Raw genomic sequence first — 20,501 nt, forward strand, 5'->3', positions numbered from 1 at the left:
CCTTTTTGTGACCAGGAAGCGGCGCCACGTCGATTGGCATCAAAAATTCAGAAAGTCCGCGAAAATCGATTTCTGGGAAAAATGAATTAAAATTTCTCCCTGCCACCATTTCTGCTCCAGAAGCTCCCCAAAGAGGCCTCCAGAGCATTCCCGGGTGCTCCAGAAGCCTCAAAATATGGATTTTATGGCCAAAAAATACAAGAAAAACAGGAAAAGAGCATTTTTTGGAAAAACAATTTCGATTTTCCGTTAAAATCAAATACAACATTCTTCTTCTTCTTTTTTGTTCCTTTTATGTTGGCAACTGTTAACACTTTTAACACTTGAAGAACCTTCCTTGAATTTCTTTTTTGTTGGGAAAAAGGCCGAAAAAAAGCTGCTTCAATGCTAAAATAATTGTTAAAAAGAACCCTTTTATATTATCCAGGATATTTATAAGAAGATAATGTCGGGGAATTGATTTTATTGATGAAAATAATAAATTGCAAAAATTGGATTGATAAACCTCTTAACATCTGGTACACACCCATGAAGAAAAGAGACTCACACACGCCCAAATACACTACTTTTCTCTCTCTAGCGCACGTAGTTTGTGTGTTGCTTACTCACTCTCTCCAGCTGTGTGGAGAAATTGAAGAATTTTCAAACTCGCTCAACGGACATTAACCCTTCGTTGGCAACCTAAATATTGCGAAGAGGGTCTCAAGAGTTTTTTATTGCAAATTTTGGAAACTTAATTCATTTTCATTGAGAAGAAAATCTTTCAGCAGAAGGATCAAAACCAATTGATTATATTCAGCGACCTTAAGGATTGCTTGAAAATTCAAGAATTTCTTCTGAAATTTTAAAAATTTCCTGGGTCGCTAATAAAAAAAAAAGAAAATGCATTTTTCTTGATTTAAAATTTATTTTTCATTCTATTTTCATTTCTATTTATAATAATTCATGTATCAATAATTAAAACTGAATTGAGATATGTAATTTTACAATTAATTGTATCCTCGACAGAAATATTTTATTTAATAAACTATCACAGCATAAAAGGCATTATTAAACTTATACATTTTACATTAAAAACTAAAAAGATTTTTAATCAATTTAAATTCCTCGTAATTTTCTTCTCTGGATGAGCCAAGAATGCGCAAAAAATATTCATCTAGGAAATTTATTCTTTATACATTCATATCCAGTCTTCAGTGTTAATTGCCCTAATCTAGTCCAGTAGATTAAAGTGCGGAGGAATCATTTTGGTAAAATGATATACACAGAAGATAATACAAAATAACATAAACACTACAATCACTCTCGCTGCTGCTGACTGGAATGCTGACCCAACATTTCGGTAGCAGAATCGACTTTGTTGGAATTCATTGAGAAAGAGAAAAGTTTTGATTGATAAAATCCTAAATCACTCTCACACCTCTCACATATTCACTTCCCACAATTTCAAATAATTGTCTATTATTTCCTGAAACCATGCCCGCTTGGCGGGTTCTTTGAAGATTACATTGATGGACTTGAGGTCGAGCTGGAGGATGGCTTCATTGCCCAGCAGCTCGTCAATGCCACGCAGCAGGGACCCATTGCCGTGCAGCTTCAGGAGACTGGCATAGGTGAAGATGTAGTAGGACAACCTCAGTTTCCGGGCGGCCCACTTTTCCACTGTGCTGTTTCCGCTGGCGCACCTGATCTTGCCCAGGTGCTCGGCGTACCATGGGGCAAAGTAGTTGTAGAGGTCCATCTGAGACAGCGCTGCAACACCTTTTGACTTCAGGCGCTCCTTGAGGTGTTGATAGTTGCGTTTGTTGAATACAAAAACCTGAAAGAGAGTGAGTGGGATTGCATTGAGTAATTTTCGAAATCTCCACAAGTTCAAGTGAAGTGGGAGCTGAAGCGACCAAAACGACGAAGAAATTTTAGTTTTGCATGAAAAATGTGAATTTTATCAAAATTTTTATTAAAAAATTAATTAAAACAAATAGAGTCTGTAATAGACCCCATATTGCACGCATTTTCTTATGTTTGGCGACCAGAGGGTTAACAAAAATATAATTATGAGATTTTCTACAGCATCAGCACATCTTTATCAGGAGCTAATTCAGAGATAATGAGCTGATATTAATTTAATGTTTATTCAATTTTTCTTAAATAAAATATGTTGAACTTTCCCTTTTAATTTAGGAATTTTTCATTAAAAAATTAATCTTGATGAGGGAATCAGAGATAAATTGCGAAAAATGATTTTAAAATCACTCAAAAAAAATTCTATAACTTCTATAAAATCAAATCTAGCTCCTAAATTGCCTTCTGATGATTTATTTTCTATTTATTAGGATTTCTAAAAGAAAAAACAATAAAGAATTTAGGAATTTTTCATTAAAAAATTAATCCTGATGTAGGAAACAGAGATAAATTGCGAAAATTGACTCAAAAATCGTTTAAAAAAATTCTCTTGCTTCCCCAAAATCATAAATAGTCTAGCTCCTTAATTGCCTTCTGTTGTTTTTTTTATTCATTAAAATTTCTAAAGGATAAAGCAATTAAAAAAATTCTTTGAACTTGAATGATAGAAATAAAAATATTCCAAAGCAATTAAACTAAAATTTCAATTTCAATTCTCTCAATTTAATGAATTTTTAGAGTCGTCGCCTCGGCGGCTTCCACTGGGTTAGACATTGAGTAAGTCATTCAGTAGGTATATAGTTTCCTCACCTGATATAGTGAATTTCCGGTCACGTAACTATTGATGTAGTGTGTGCCGAATTTATTCATAAACTGCACAGCGGCCGTCGTGTCGCCAGGCGTCACACTTGGGATTCTCTCGGAGATTTCGGGGTCCAGCACCTGATTCTGCGGGATTGGCTTCCTGAGGCGGGCACTTTCGCGAAAGCGCGACACCCGTATGAGGACATAGCAGTAGTCACCGTGGATGAAGGAGGAGTTGATGCCGAGCTTTCGTGCTGCTATATCGGGATGCCAGCCACCCGTAAAGGCACGCCACGGCCGATCGAGACGCTCAATGGTGAAGTCACGGAAGTATGCCTGGAAGAGTTGTCTCTTGTTGTCGCAGAATTCCATGTGGAAGTCACCATTGAAGACGCCCGGCTTCTCCTCAATGGCAGGTTCCTCCAGACTCTCAATACCCTTTTAAATCAAAGGCAAAGAAAAATTGGCATCCTCTCAACGTGATCGTTACTCAATAGATGGGTCTTACCGTGAATATGTTCTTGGTGGGTTCCTTGAATAGCCACGTTTCGGTGTCATTGTATGAAATCACTTTCATTGAGATGCTCAAATATCCGTAACGGATGAAGATGTTGATGGCTTTGCCGAGGCCCAGCTGCGATTCAGTTTTCCCGAAGCAGAACGTGATCAGCGATAATAGACCCAAGAGGCCTATTAATTTCACCATTTCACTCATCTCTTCGTTTCTGGAAGAAAAGAAATAAAGTCATTGTTAGTCAACACTTTTTTTGCCCCCAGAGCATCTTGTTGTGCACACTATGCTATGCCGGTGAGCTATGCTGTGCAAGAAATTGCATGCTGCCGTGTGAGACAGGTGCGTCTAAAAATGATATTTCCGCAGCAATTTGAATTTCTTTGCAATTTTCTTGATTAAATTTAATCATTTTAATCATTATTATGAGCCCAAAGAAGCGTGCTCTTGAGAAAAGGTCAACTCTCCCATTCACTTTCGCCTAAATCAAATTATTTTTTTACAGAGTTAATGTGAAAAAAATACATCAAATAAAACTTTATAATATACCTTCTGTTTCAAGCTCATCCGCAATTAAAATTCAATATGCCCTACTTTCCGCTTTATCAATGGCAATTTGAATTTTAAATTTTATTCCGTCTCGAGTTTACGAATTTAATTGAAATTTGATAAATTAAAACCATTAAAACCATGTGCCGGAATTTTTGGATCTTCATAATAAAAGTTTTTTCTTTAGTTGTTTGATTAACCCTTTCGCGCCACTAATTTTACAAGTCCAATGCGAAATTTTTTGAATGATTTTTTTGTGCTATGATCAATGCCTAATCATTGCTGAATGTCATGATCGAACTTTGACTTTTGATTTCGTTCAATCTCTTGAATATTTAAGTAATAATTTGCAAGTATTACTCATAAAAATTTCGTGAGCAGTTGTAAAATTCTTTTCTTATCTCATTTTTTTTGACTTGGGGCTATAACAACGACTTATGTCTCTTTTATGAGATCATTTGCTCGTAACTCTTTAAAAGTTAACATGTAGTAAAAAAAATGAATGAAAAACTTTAAAAATGATCTTGTTTAACGTATTAAAAGTACAAAGGGAATTATTTAATGTTACAGACTGCAACATAAGCATGAGAATAATTTGTTAGTAGATTGTCCTTTCATCTAGAATAGAATAGAATAATAGTTTATTATATCCAAGAGATATATAATGATCTATAAGAGGACATATATTACAATTCATGTAAATAAATTTTTTAGTGAGAATTTTAAGTTTTTTTTTAAAAAGAAAAAGAAAGATTTTACTTTAATTAATTTTCAATATTCTTTGTAACTTAAGTTTTTGTTTAATATTTACTTTGTTAGTTTAATTATTGCAAAATTTAATTAAATCGTGACTCCATTCTATCTATTCTTGCTATTACTGTGACTAACTTTGCAGTTGGTTAGTCTATGTTAGGCTACGTTGGGTTAGTGGAATTTGCCTCAGAGATTCTATTTCCTTGGATTTCAATATGTCTTGATTTTCAATCTCTAGTTCTTTTGGGGATCAAATGCCCATGCATTAAGCATATATTGGTTATCTCGCATATTTTGTAATCAACATGATTTGCAAGAGGGCCATGCGAGGAGGATCATATCAGAGAAGATCTTCTGGTATTTAGGCGGCCCTGTAATCCCACAAGCGTTGTGAGTCTTTACAGGGTCCTCAGATTGGGAAAATTTTATTCCCAGTTTGAGAGCCGTCGAGACCACTAGAGTCTCTAGCTTGGGACCTACCAGACTATTATCTTTGTGTCGGCATTACAGCAATCTGTTAGATCCTTTGATCTTCATCTGATTTATGTAGTAGGTGAGCAGATATCTGCATATTGTTTAGAGTTTTTGATGAGGCTTAAGGAGTAATGTGGTTTAAGACCTATACACGCCTCATCTGCAGGTTGACCGTTCAAGTCCCAATCCAAGCGATAAGGATATTATAAGGTGATTTGTTGGTATCGCTTCCAAAATCACCAAAGAATCAAAATTTGCCCTTAAGCTTCGAATGTTTTGTAGAGCCATTCTCAACATACAATCATTGGGTCCTATTCAGCGACCAAGAAATCTTAAAATTTTCAATAATTTGTTCAATAATTTTGACAATTTCAAAGATTTCTTGTTCGCAGAATACGACCCATTTATTATATAGGTCGGTCAAGATAACATGGACCGCTTTCATAGGTTTAGCCCATAAGAACGGTCCATCTTATCTTGACAACCCTATACATTTAGACTCAATTTTAAACACCTACATACCTGGTAGGTATACATAGGTATTGCTACTCCTTTGTAGTTAAAGGGTTAAATATTTATGCAAAATAAAGAAGATATATGTATATGTATATGTACATATATGTAAACATTATACATTAATAATGAAGGTTAACGAAAGTTTCACACGTTAAAAGAAAATAAAATTGTATATAAATTAATTACCTACTGATTTGTTTTATATTTACATAAACTAATTTTTATAGTCTACATAAAAGCACCATATAAGGTAGAGTTTCTATGTACAATACATAATGTAAGACGACTGAAGATCATAATTTTATTTGACGTTGATTTTCCCAACGTGTGGGAAAAACTAATGAAATACTTTTATAACGAAAAAAGATCATGAATACATTTCATCAAGAAAAAATTCTAATGTGAACTTTTCGTAATATTTTTCTTAATTAAGATGAATTTTTGCAATACTAAAGTGCCATTTTATTCATTAATTAAGACATCTTCAGAGATGGAATCATCAACACTTTTTGTAATAAATTGTCAATGAAAAAGAGAAGAAGAATTTCTCAATGGAGAATAAAATTGGGAAAATATGATAATTCATTGGGTATTGATAAAAAAAATCTTTTTATTGCAACTTCGTGGGTGACGGTGATTGCGGACAAGGATTTTTACGTATAAAGACACACATCATGGGCATTCCATATGCCTAGACAATCTGCATTTTGGACCGTTTCTTTAACCTCCAAGGCCAAAGGTAATGGACGAATTGCCGGACACAGACATTATTCATTTTCTTTTCTTCGCATTCAAATTCACCGAACGCGCGCCCGCCAACATGAAAACTCACTGTCCTCCGTGTTTTTTTTTGGGCAATAAATGTGACTTTGAGAAAATCGGCGAGATTGTGAAAATATGTACATATGTCCCATAAGATTGGGCTATGAAATATGTATGAAATTTCCCTCCAAAAAAAAGTTGAATTTTTGATGAAACAATGGTCACAGCCAAAAATTAGCAGTTACATGTGGTTTAGTTGAGCTTTTAGATGCGCGATTAGTGTTTGTTGAGTGTTTAAATGTGCAAAAGGCGACTTTTCTTGAAACGGTACAATCATTACATAATTTCTTCGCATGTTTTAAACTGGGTTTTGGTTCAAGATCGTTTCGTCAAGTGCATTTTTGTGGTCGCTCAAAATGCCTTTTGCATCGTCTACTGAAGGAGATCTTACGTATAGGCCCATGTGTACACCATATAGGTGAATCTCCATTGCGGGAAAATTAATTGATTGTTGAATTTTCTGTATTATTTCACGAGAAAATTTTGTAAGAGGCCAGAATTTTTCGATCCCGAAAGCGTTAAATGTTCTAGAAGGCGTTCTTTATAACTATCTTTACAAAAAAATTTTAAGGATTGGGTAGATCCTGATATAAATCTTTTTTTTTCTTTTCTTACAATTCGTCAAATATAAGATTTTTGGTCTTCTGGGAAAAATCTTATAGAATTTTGACATTTTATTTTCGTCTTTTAATTAAAAAAAAAATAATTTTTAAAATTACTTTTTCAGGCCTCTACAGAAATCTTTCTGAATATTTTCCTGAACAACAAATTCTTTTTTTTTCTTTTCTAGAACGACAATAAAACGATTTAAAACACCCATCTGACAAAATCTTATAACAATTTTTCAGTTGTTAAAAAAGAAAAGAAAAGATTTTTATCAAAATCAACCCCGATATCTTTCCTCTGTCCATAATCTGATAGATTTAACACTTTAAGGGTCATTGGGCTATACACTTACTTTTCAGTAGTAACAGTAGTGACCCACTTTACCACATCCTCTCCTATATCTTTATTATATCTCTTATTTAGCAGCATCTTCCATTTAAACTTTGGAACCTATCATTATTTATTAGTTTTTTTTTATATCCACAATAATTATGAAAACTTTTTATTGTGCAAGTTCATATGATTGAAAAGAAAACGTCTTATTTATGCAAAAAAAGAGTTGCTTTTTAACTTTTGCTATCTAATAAAAAATCCATCAATCTTCTCCACAATTATCATGAGCCGTGAGATATTACACCATTGTTATTATATTGATGTTTGATTTCATTTTATTTATATGTATTTTTACATCAAGAAGAATACAAGAGGCGAGAGATCTTCAAGGTGACGATTAATTGAGTTACGAATGTATATTTATATAAAAACTTTTTCCGGGAAATTTGGCAATTTTTTTTTTGACTCTGTGGCCTGGAAGTTTTTGTGAACTAATTAACCTCTGTTCCTCTTTGTTGTTTAAATATAAAGGTAAATTCTGAAAATTTAATACTCTTGATCATATAAATGTGAATAAAATATAAAGCTCTTGGGTAATCAAGAAATTCCCAATGGGTTGGCCTTGATTCCAAGATTCCGTGTATAACATGAGAGTACTCTCCCCCTTCGCAATGGATTAAAAACACGGTGAATTGTATAATACTTCTTAGCCCATTTAGCCAACTCAATGTCATGCTGGAATCTTATAGTTTGAAAATGAATGCGAAAGAAAAGTTGTGGGAAAAATGAAAGAGATAATGAAAAGTGTGTGATACAATTGAATTTTTACTTGAAAATGATAATTGTTACACACAGCACGTAGATATGAATCTCTTAACATTGAATAGACATTGAACGTGAGGGAAATTGATGGAAAAATTTCTTGCAATTTTTTTCCCATTCTTGTGCCTCAGATGCGATATCTTTCTATAGAGATTGCATTCAACAACATGTCTAAATGTGCAAAAGCCCCGCAGTGAAGATTCATTTTGTCTACAATTTTGCAAGAGAGTCTTCGCTTTTTTGTTGTAATCTCACAGGTAATTTGTTGATGAATATGTTTGAGAACCAAACCCCTCCGAAAAGTGTTAATATTAGTTGCTTCACACAACAAAATTATTGCAAATCACTTTATGGCTCTTCCGACACCTAATTTAGGTCATCACCTTCCCCCCGAAAACACTTTAAACGTGTTGAATGGCACCGAAATCGTGCTATGATGAGTGCAATATTTTTTTTTTACAAATTCATCTAAATTTGATACTTCCAGCACCTATTTTTGCAACAAAAAATTTCCCAGGAAAATCAGCAATATTTTTGTGACATAAAAACATTTGGGTGTGATTGAAGTGAAAAATGATATAAGAAAATGACGAACATGACCTATTGAATTTTGTATTTTATGTAATTTTTCTTGATAAGAGTACCTATGCAAGAATTCAGGGATAGCTCGAAAAATTACAGGTAGAATAAATTAACCCTTTCGCGTCAACATAAAACTTAGAAACATTCGATCTTATGATCTCAATATTTATCATTCAGAACGTTTTCTTTAGACTAATTTTCGTAAATTCAACGTATTTCCATCTTGGAAAAACACAATTAAGTTCATTAAAACTTGAGAAAATAGAATATTTCCCGTTTGAATCAACATGATCAACATATGAACCAAGGAACGAGAAAGGGTTAGAATGAGAGCAAGTGCCGGAGCGGGAAATTTTCTTTAGAACTTATTAAGAGATTGCTACAAATTTATAAAAATTCGAAAGCCAGCATTTCTTCTTGAAAGAGGTTTATAATTTTAATCCGTTTGCGTCCAACATGAAACATAAAACTATTAAAAGATTGATCTTTTCATCGTGATAATTTTTAGATGCCCTTATGGAATCTTTTTGTATCAAAACGTAGGGGAGACCGGGGTAAAAATAGTCAATTTGCATAAATCCTTATCTGCAGGATTCCCCAAGGACAAGAAAATTTCCTCAATAGGTCATTCTTATAGGAAATTTCCTGGCCTACAACTTTGTCTCAGACCACTTTTCTCTATCTCCACGGGAAATATGAGTTTTCGAGCTTTTCCTAAACCCTTCCGCTTCTGACTATTTTTAAACGCGGCAGGTAAATATAGTCACCAGTTGGCTAAATAAAGTCGGTCGAATTTTCCGACATTTCCAATGATTTTCCACCTGAGAGATTGATAGTAGTTGATAGCTAAACTTCTCACCTTTTGATCCGCGACAAGGAATTTCACTTTTATACGCACTAAAACAGAGAATTTTGCGATTTTCTCAAACACGCCATTTTGCAACAAATGAATAGAAAATATGCCAAAAAATTCGATCTCCCATATGATTTACATGGGATGACTAGATCTACCCCAAGGGGTATGTTTTGATTCAAAAAATTGTAGAGAAAAATCATTAAAAGTTATTGAAGAATACACCTTGGCAATGTTTTCTGTAGTAACCCAGCTAGTGAGAAAAATTATCAGATTGGAAAATTGCTGAAAGAAAACTTCGGAAAACGCGTTTTTCTCAATACGCAAAAGTTTGGGAAATGGGCCAAAAATCTATTTTCATTTTTAACTCCTAAAGTACTGATCGGATAACCTCCAAATTACTGTCAAAAATTATAGGTTGGTAAGGCTTTGCACCCTAATTTTTTCCGATTTATATTTTGGGAGAAATTGGCATTTGAAAATTCCAAAATGACTATTTTTACCCCGGTCGGCCCTATTCTTTCCCCAACGCATTACGAATAACGCTTTATAGAAATAATTAAAATGTAATAGAATATTAAGAAAGTAAAATATTCAAGCTTAAGTCAACCTATTAATTCCTTAAAGGGTTAACAAATATTCTCCACCTACCTAACTTTGATAATAAAGTAAAGTTTTATCGTAAAGATCATTGGATAAAAATGTGATTGTCATTTCCTTTTTTATGCAATTTTCCTTCTTGCACTATTCTTGTGATTCACTGAACGCTATGTGATGGATTATGTAAAATCGAGATCAAATTGATGATCTCTAAAATTTGCATATAATGCGGCTTACGTATGAAAATGCAATTTCGTCGAGCTTACGCAAAGGTGCTTTGTGTCTAATGCCAATTTTTTCCAACATGTCCATTGCATATTTTTCACGTCTTCGGTGGACATGGTGAAAAGGCGGTGGATATTTAAATATCTTGAATAAACTTGAGCTCTTTTCGCAGCTAATTTGCAAACTTCTGCAAAAAAAAACTTAGTTCCTGGACATAATGGATAGTTTACAAGAGATGTTAGATTTATTTTATTATAAACTTCTGGGTGTTAATTTTTTTCTCCATCATCCACTCAAACACACCCATTTGGCATTGACCGTGAAACACAATTTTAAAGGTAAGTATGGTAAAACACCACTGAATTATTATTCGATATATATAGTTCCCCTCAATGGGGGATTTATGAATGAAGTAAAAAAAGGCTTCTTTCAAGCAAAAATTCATTCCTCATCATTATATTATTTTGTGTTTTTTTAAGAAATAAATTCGTGCGTAATTTCTACATTTTTAAAATCATTACTTGGCATTTTCGGCCTTTCAGCCTATATGTACATTACTTATATTTTTCATTGGTCAGTAAAATTGTAAAATCCCGCCCAAATAATTAATAAGCACCGCGATAGTATTGCTTTAGACACGGTGTGTAATGAAAATTGCCAAAGTAGCTATATATCTAGGTAAAATCTAACAATAGTGTCTCGTGAAATATCACACACACACACCATTTATTAAAAAAAAAAGATTGCATTTAATTCTCTTTTATTTCGCTCAGTGGGTAAAGTTCAAGCTGAAAGGAAAAAAAAACATCGCACACGATGAAAATGTATAACATGATGAACAAGAGCTCAGAAAACTTTTACTCTTGATGCTGTGTGAAAGAGATGAATCTGGAAATGTACGGCCTTGCCATGTATAGCAATTCCATAATATTCAATTACGAAATTGAAAACAATCTCTGAAAAATATATGACTTTTAAGCTCTTTTGGTGGGCTATAAATCCCCCTCATGGTGGGCGTATTGGTGAAAATAAAAGTTGACCAAAGAAGCAATTTTTGTGATGCATTCCACTCTGATGTTCGCTTAATCACATATACGAGCACAAATGGGCAATCTCTGGAGGATTCGTACACCTCTTTACAAGAAGAAACTTTTTCCTAATGGCCAATGCACGTGATTGGAATATTGAGTTGGAATATTACACGGAGGAAAGTGAGTTGCGTTAATAAATTAAATTATCAGGCAGAAAAGATCAACAAAACTTATTAATTGGCCTGAGCACGTGCCTCGCACAGCTTGAGACATTTTGTGCTAGTAAGAAACAATGGCTGAGGTTTGGTGGGTTGTGTGTTATGGAAAAAAAGAAAAATTTCCAGACTGCATGAGGCTACCAGTGTTTTATGTAGAGAACAAACTTATGCTCCAAGCTGCTCGCAAGTATATCCTATACTGATTAAAATCTCACAAGATCGGGATGTACAAAAAAGAGAATCTTTACAGAAAAATTCCTATTCTTTAATGAAGTTTCTTATCTAAAAAATTAATTGCAGAACTTGAATGAATAATTCATTGTTTTAATTCAGCTTGAAAGCAGGTGCTTCAACAAAAAAAAAAACTTTAAAAACTCTTTCACTTATTCAAATATTAACACGGACTATGAAGAGCAGTGCCTAAGTTCTTTTAGGTCTTTTGAAGAAATTAAAGTTTTTTCAAACATGTTTAGTAGAATTATTCTCCTAACTTTTTAAAAAGTTTGAAAAAGCTTCTAGAGCTCTTACAATTAGAGATAAATCTGTATAAATCATATAGCTTCCAAGAATCAATTTTTCTTGTTTTCTACTCTATTTATAGATTTTCGCCGATTGAAATCTTCGGTAATTTATGAAATAGAATAAAATGCCAATAGTGGAACTGCTAAAAGTTTGAAGCTAAAAATTGCCCAAAAAATTTGGTCGAGTCAAAAAGTTTTGAAAGACTGATCTTTTAGCTTTGTAATGACATGATATATCTGTTAAAAATTCAAATATTTATTTTATTGTACCTAATGTTTTTATGTCAAAAACGAAAATACAAAATTCTAATCAAGGGCGTTGCTTTTCCCCTTATCCTTAGATCTTTGGGTCTATTGACTCCTAAAGAACCACCAATATCAAGTTTTTGAATTTTCTGCGCGAAAATATTAAGAATTTTTATTAAAAATTTACTTTGTTAGATAAATTTAAAAGAAAAGTTCATGAAGATTTAAAAAAAATCAAGACAAATTTGGATTAAGGACAATAAAAGAAAAATTTATTTGTCATGATCCTCTAGAATTTTAACTAGAAATATCATTAGAAAAACATTTTTCATTCTCTGTTTAAACCAAATGGACGTTTAAGGGTAAAAACGACTATTATTTTGAAATATTTGTGAAAATTTATGATAATTTCATGTAAGTATCGATTCTTTTTTTATTATTACTTCCAAATTGCTAAATTAAAAATTTTGAATATTTAAAGAAAAAAATATTCCCCAAAATAATTCAATAAAATACAAAAGTAGGTAATCTTTTTGATGCTATCTCTCGCACAAGGCTCTCGCGGCGAGACAATCTGTGAGAGAAGGTGAATCAACGAAATAAAAAGTTAAAACGTTCAAAGGAGGATAAATAAATTGAGCCAAAATTGAGGGTATAATTCCACTTTATGATCGATGAAATATTTTTCAGACAAGCCATGTCTAGGCGATTGTATATAAAATGGTTGTTGGAAGTTAATGGGTATTTGTTGTGGGGCAAATGCACATACAAAAAGTCATGATTACAACACTTTTTCGGCGGCTATAATTGATTGAAACCAGTCTTCATGCAATACTCTATGGTTAACGCAGGATTTTGCTTTTTTTCCTTCAATTTTTTTTAAAGAAAATCTTCTCTATTCATGAAGAGGATCTAATCATCTTCTTGGAAGAATTATTATCTATATTCCTATGTAGACATCTTCAACAGGTTTAGAGTGATGGGAATTTTGTTATAACGTCCCATGAACGTCATATTGCTGCCGGCTTGTGGCCAATTTTAATTTTTATATAAGCACGTGTTTACCCAGTGTTGAATCTTAAATAGATAGTGATGTAAAATTAAATATTGTTGAAGAGTAAAAAAAAGATCAAGGCAAGTCGTAAATTGTAGGTAAAATATGATTTGATTTCTGGTATAATGATTGATCATATTAGGAACTTTTATTATATAATATGATTGTGTGATCAAAAGTTCAGCATATATGTAGCTACTTTGTACGCTAAATCAATCTTAATTGTTTTAACTTTGAGATCAAGAAGATGGTGATTGTGGCCAATTGAGTAGCAATTAGTAGCAAATTTGTTTATTACTTTTCAATGATTTACAATTTGGATACGTGATTGATCACTATCTATTTATTCCCTCAATGTCTTTTCCATCGTGACTGATCTTCAGACGATCACGTTGCTGCCACAAGTGGGAGATCATAGACAATTTTTCCATATAAAAAAGTCTCAATATATTCAAACCAATAGCTAGATTGGCTGTTTTTTCTTCGCCTGTCCCTTGACCGTGTCTTTTAGGCATGTATATAATAATAAATTTATTTAAATGCAAATGATTGAAAATTAGTGAAAGTCATGGAGTGCAGCTGCGATGTAGTCCACGAATTTGCGGCACAAATTGAAATTTTTCAAATAAATTCACCTCCACACCGGTGATCCAATCGAAAGTATATAAAGCTGCTCTATGTATGGAAATAATATTGAAGGCAGGCGAAAAGACATTGAGAGAATGTCACAATAACTTACATGTCGTTTGCTGGCCAATTTTTGCGAAAAAAAAATACGAAAAAGCACAATTGCAATGAAAACGGTGAGGAGAGGTGAAATATTGTGCAAGTGTGTGCAAGCAATTATTATTTATTCAATTGGATAAGTTTAATCTTTCATTTTGTTTCACAATCAACCAACTTTTCTATATACATTTGTCTTTATATGTAGGTAGGTATCAATTTTTTATCATCATCAGGTGCTTCTTCGGTTTCACTGCTGTCGCATTTTTTTTACATGGAATATTAATTGGGACAACCGTTTGTTTCTTTTTCAAGCACTAAGGTCAAAACTAATGAGTAAACATTCTGAGATTCCTCAATATATGGGACATTAGTGATAAAATTACATATTGCTATTCTTTTAAAAAATTATTATTGACACGCGATTATATAGTTAATTAGTTTTTCCCCTTTTGCGACAATTATTGTCACATTTCTAAATGACGCTGAAACATTTTAGAGACTGCTTTGCTGGAGTAATTTGTTGAAATAACGAGAAAATTGCAAAGTAGTGCTGAAAAAATAATTTTCTTGGCATATGAGGAAGGGTCTAACTATTATGCAAATCTGAAATTTTTCATGACCGATTTTTAAGCTAATTCTTAAGCATAAGAAAAAAAATTCTTGCTGGTAAAATAATAAATGAAAATTAGACTATTTAGGTTTTTTAGAAAATGTATTTTTTTATATTTTTTTAAACTTATTAAACAATTTGTTCCCCCAAAAAATTTAATTTTCTTGTTTAATAAAGCCTGAGTTATGTTTCTTAATTATGTTAGTTCTGAGGTTTAATTTTTAAATTTTCTTTATTTTTAAACTTTAAAAGAATTTTTCAAAATAATTAACAAGTTTCAGATCAAGCAATAAAGGTTTTATGAAAGCTCAAAAAATCATTAAGCTTTCAATTTATTTTTCGGCATTTTAAGAATTCTTATTCATATCAAAGTTAAGGTCAGAGATCATAAAAATTTCAAAAACTAGCAAATAAAGGTAAATTTAACAATAACCCACTAATTTTCAAGGACTCCTCTAAAAGAAATTAAATCAAAAAAATCATTGTCTGCAAGTGAGTTTGAAAAAAAAAACTAAAAGTAGGTATATTAATTACAAATTTCCGTGACTCTTGCCCAAAAAAAGGTTAATTTCTTCATGTCCGTTACGTATAGCATATAATCAACGTATGAAAAGATCAAAATGCCGCAGATGACCCTCAACAAATTTGTCTATAATGACTCTTCAGCGACATTGAGTGACTCTTGTATTGTCTCAAATACTCCTCTATCTCCTTTACTTGCTAATAAAAATGACCATCAAAAGAAATATGTGTTTTGTTTGCTTCACCAGAAAAATATTCCCACTTTTTAGCATTTTACCAGATTTGACGCAACAATTCATAAAGTAAAGACCAACAAAGAGATGATAATTTCAGATTTAGATGTTTATTTATTTTTTCTTGTGAAAAATCTACACAAAAACGTAATTTTAGATCTTCTCTAGCAGGGTAATGTACGTACATTTTGTGATGTTATTGAACGAATAAATGGGGATCATTTAGAACGAGAGTTTAACAGTCAAAAAGCAATAAAAGGTGAAAATAATAACCGAATTGGGCACAACAAATCCCCAAAGAACTGCGCGTGAATTTCTCATTAATCATGCTCGTTATCACCAATTGCTGGAAAATGTTTGTTTGGGAATTCTGCAGCTGCATACAAATGCAAAAGGGAATTTCCCATGTGGTGTGCTCTCAGAATTTCCAGCCAAAAGACGCCTCTTTTCCCTTGCTAATCCAATGAAAAAAAGTTGATTTTCTCAGCAGCAAAGTGCATTGCAGATATGTTGAATTTTTAAAATGGTTCAAAAAATATTTTTCCATGCTAAACTTCTCAAGTTTCCCCCCCCCCCTCCTCTCGCAAGCTTTCCATCGTCCTCCACGACGGCACTTATGTGAAATTAAATGTGTTATCAAATGCACTTGAGGTCACGAGAGTGTAATCAATGTTTCACTTTTAATTCTCTTATTTATTTGATATTGTCCCATCGATGTACGTTTTTTTTTTATATTCTCCTCAAGACAGTCATAAAATGTAGTATAGGGGCTACACAATGTGAATTTGCATATTATGTGGAAGATATGCGGTGTTTCATATGCTCCGGGGGATTATATGATTTTCAAGTTGAAAACTGACGTAAATGAATTAAATGAATGAAGAAAAATTCCGTTAGTGTCTGAGAAAATTACTCAGGGAATTAAAATCAGATTTTCTCCAAAGCTTTCGTCTTCCTTTGAGGCTTCATCAAGGGTCAGTTAAACTTTCCTAACAGAATCTTCGCTTTTCATGAAGGAAAATTTTGAAGCTTTTCCCAAAACTTAGAGATGTTGACTATATTACGAACTCTTAAGACATTTGATTTAATAGACGCCTGATGATGCTTAAGAGTAGAGCCGAAAGCTTTGAGAAAAATCTAATTTTTTATCCTGGAGCTGTTTCCTCTGGAGCTTCCGGAATTTTTCCCATCTTACTCACATTTTTTAACAAATGAATTAACCATTTTTGACCCGATTTTTCATCATGAATAAATTTTAATGTTTTCCAAACAATTAAATCAACGGAAATTTTTCTACTCAGAGACAAAAAACTAATTCTTACCGAGCGAAGTTGTAAAAAAAATCACTTCAAAATGTAAAATCTTTCACATAAAAGCTCTCTCAGATCATATGTTTCAATCTTGAATTAATTTTGAGCTTGTAGCTCCCCATACTACATACTTTTATTAATCGCGTGTGTCTTGTGCGGTGTACTTTCTGTATTTGTGGCTCCACTTACGCAACAGTGGCATATTGGGTAATTTGCGCACAGCAATGATCTTGAGATGAACATGCGTTGGCATGCAATGGGATGTACGAGAAATGGTAATTTTGAGGTGGATGCAAATCAAAACACAAAAGCTTCTTCACAAATTCCTCTCAATCAACAACATAACACAATGCTTGGGGAGAGTGATGTTGTAGAAAAAGGCAAGATCGTTGTTGATTGACCTTACAATTTACAGATCAAATTAAATAAATTGAAAGTCATTTCCATGTGAGAAAATCACACAAAACTTCTTAATTCTATTGACGTATTGATTATTGATAGAAAAACTAACCGAAGTGTAGAATGGATTGGTTTTTTGTATTCTATTGTGCTTCGTTTCAACAATACTTTGCTTAATTTGCTAATGGAATAATTTTATTAGGAAAGAAAAACTAATTGTAAGAACTTGTTTGTCAAATAGAGAGCTAATTTTATTCTACTCAAATATTATTTTTAAGCGTGCGGAGTTTATCCATTATGTTAATTTAGGAAGGAATAAGATTTAACCATTTAGGTGTAAATTAAATTACTTTTAAACTAGTCACTGTTTTTTTTTTAATGTAAAGCCAACCGGGACAGTTTTAATCAATTTGGTAAAAAAGTAAATTTCAATTCTTTCTTTATTTGATTTTTTTTAACTGGAGACAAAAGGCAATTAATCTCGAATTCTTCCATCTTAATTTTGAGAAAAGGCATTTGCTTAAGTTCTCCCAAAAACAATAAATCAAAGATTAAATCCTTATAAAGCATCTTCTTAGAATAAACTAAGAATTCTAATGAAATTTAGCATATTTGCGGATTTTTCTTTTCCTTCATCTTCGTTTAAATTTCGCGGAAAGTCTCATTCGGATTAAGCTATCCTGCCTAATGGAATTTATAGGGTGCAGAAGACTAATATGAGGCTCTTCTCGAAATTGGATAAATATTTTTCTCTAAACTAAAAAGGGTTATAAAGAGAAATAGAAAAAAAATTAATTTTATTATTAAATAGATTTTACTGATTTTATTATACGATTTTCTTCTACAAAGACGAATTCAACTATCAACTAACAGTTTATTTTATTTAGGTAAATAAACACGAATTTGAAAAAAAAATTTAAAGAAAAACGCAGAATTTTTAAATGGGTTTCCCATATTTGGCACAATTTCCCTAATTCTCTACAACGAAACTGAAATTTCGTTCTTAAATTTAATCACAAAATTATGCTTATTTTTGCAAGAAAGAAATTCTCAAAAAATTTGCATTAAAATTAGGTAAGAGACATCACTTTTTTATTATTACAAATTATTAGAAACACAAGGTATGTGTCAGAGGACTGACACAATAATTATTTAGCTGTTATCTAAATGCAGACTATATATAAACGTATAATGTATCATCCAGGCTGTTTAGCGAAATTCCCCGCTCTTGTTTTGGATTAAATTCTGGCGCAATTTGAGCTGAATGTATAAAATATGAACAAATTCTGCCACATTAAATTTTCAAGTATTAGGTACATAGTCAGCGGGTCCCATAAGCGCCAATTGCCCCCAAAATTATTCACACTTGTGCCAGTTTTGAGTGCTAGTCGCGGGTATGTGCTACCGAATTGAATCATGAATGAATGACGATGGAGGCAAAGATGGGAAAAAAGTTGATGCAAAAAAAAAGCTCACAGCAAGAGAGCAAAAAGACAACAAGTGACACGATGGGAATATGTAACAGAGAGTTTGGGGCACAAAAAAAGCATCAGTCTTTGAGTTGAACTTACCAAATATTTATGTAATCTTTCGGGGAGTTTATCAATTGAAGCCGAATGTTGAATGAGGGTTCGAAGGCAAATGCTCGGGGTTTGGCCACAAATCCATTGCTGTCTCCAGCTGGGGCCTCCTGATTGCTTCTCTTGGCGTCACTGAATGGGGTTCATTGGGTGGTGTGAGGTTGGATATCAGACCCCTTTCTCAGGTGCACAAATTGAGGTAGATTCGTCTTGCATTCAGCGGTGGGGGTGTTTGATGTAAAACAAAAAAGTAAACCTAAAAGGGGCGGGTGGGTGGTGGAAGAACTCTTTTCTTAATGTGCAGAGGTTGGGTGGATTCTTCGAAGAAACGTAACAATACGGCTGACCCAACTCCGAACACCTCAAATGCAATTAACTCTGACTTATTTATTCACTCTCTCTCTCTCTCTACGACTTTTCTCTTGTTTCATTGTTATTTTCCACCGAGCGTCTCTTCACTAAAAATTAATTCTTTGGTTTTGCACCGAACACAAACGAGCGATTTGCTCCCTCTCATGAGGTTTTCTTGTTCACGTCGAATTTTTACTAATAAAATGTTCACTCTTAAAAAGATACTTTCATCAGCACTGAAGGTTGCTAATTGATTAAAGTGTGGTTTAAATAAATTGCAAACTATCTCCTTCTCCGTGCTGTCTCTAACATCACCAACTTGCTGCCACTCACATATATATTTTATATACAATTTATTGGAGAAAATATAAAATCCAAAAAATTCACTCTGATCACATAATTTTTGTTTCTTTCTAAATAAAACAAAATATTATATATACCAAAAAAAAATGTTACAAATTTGGTGATTCGACTCTCTTTCACTTTGCGCGCATATGGCTGAAAAATTGGCACACACTTTACTCTTTTTTTTATTACTTTTCCTTCCAAATCTCCAAATACTCCAAAAACTCCTATTGAGGTGCAATTTTTCGGGCCTCTAACTCGAAGAAATACACACCAGCATTTTTGTCTATTGGTGTGGCGAGAAGCGAAATTTCAAACACATTCCTATTGCCTCATAAGGTACAATAGAAGTGAGAAAAAAAACCCCAAAAAGCGCGCTAAAAAATTAGGCGCCAAATTATTTGAGATTTCTTTAAGGTTTTCTTTTGCGATCAGAGAGCGCGATTCCACGACTCGATGCTACAAGAGCAACTCCACGACTGCTGGAGAGAACCGGCTCGAATTCCGTCACTACCCAAGCGATGGAGGAATTCACATCGAGAGTCGTTCACGGTGGCAAAACGGTTTTTGGGGCCGTCATTCACAGATACTACGCGAAGGTTTAAAGTTTCACGTGAAATTTTGGAAAAGTCTCATAAAAAATCATAATTTCTGCTTAATTGAATGATAAAGTGTAGTATTAGGGGAGACTGGGGCTTGTAAAGCTAGAAAAGGCTTGAAATAATACATTTTCCATCAGGATAGACCAAAGTTGAATGGTCATAAATCAATCTCATTGAGAAATGTAATATTTTGAGCTTTTTATAAACCCTTGTCTGACTTTTAAAAACCCGGTTTCTCATGTAAAATTTCTAGATTTATTTTTAACAAAATCAGGAATGATTAGAAAAAAAAATGAAAAATATTAGGGAAGACTAAGATAATTGGTTAACTTGTTTTAATAAAACTCAGTAATTCTTGCTGAGAAATTTTTTAAATTCATTTTTTGCCGTGGAATTGCTAT

At 32.9% G+C, this 20,501-nt stretch overlaps 1 protein-coding gene across 1 annotated transcript; it reads right to left on the reverse strand.

Moving 5' to 3' along the window:
• Positions 1–886: 886 nt before the first annotated feature.
• Positions 887–20,066, reverse strand: LOC129792559 (torso-like protein). Its single transcript, XM_055831711.1, has 4 exons — positions 18,794–20,066; positions 3,215–3,431; positions 2,713–3,144; positions 887–1,819 (listed from the first exon to the last, which is right to left on the reverse strand). The coding sequence occupies exons 2-4, from the start codon at positions 3,419–3,421 to the stop codon at positions 1,424–1,426; spliced, it is 1,035 nt and encodes a 344-aa protein (XP_055687686.1). The 5' UTR covers positions 3,422–3,431; positions 18,794–20,066; the 3' UTR covers positions 887–1,423.
• Positions 20,067–20,501: the final 435 nt, after the last annotated feature.

The sequence above is a fragment of the Lutzomyia longipalpis genome, chromosome 1 (genome assembly GCF_024334085.1).
Source record: "Lutzomyia longipalpis isolate SR_M1_2022 chromosome 1, ASM2433408v1".
In the NCBI taxonomy this organism is placed as follows: Eukaryota; Metazoa; Arthropoda; class Insecta; order Diptera; family Psychodidae; genus Lutzomyia; species Lutzomyia longipalpis.

Excerpts from the sequence above, each read along its gene's own strand:
- LOC129792559 (XM_055831711.1), bottom strand. The coding sequence starts at position 3,421 with ATGAGTGAAATGGTGAAATTAATAGGCCTCTTGGGTCTATTATCGCTG. Across the intron at positions 3,145-3,214 it reads CCACCAAGAACATATTCACG|GGTATTGAGAGTCTGGAGGA; the intron begins GTAAGACCCATC and ends TTGATTTAAAAG. Across the intron at positions 1,820-2,712 it reads CCGGAAATTCACTATATCAG|GTTTTTGTATTCAACAAACG; the intron begins GTGAGGAAACTA and ends ACTCTCTTTCAG.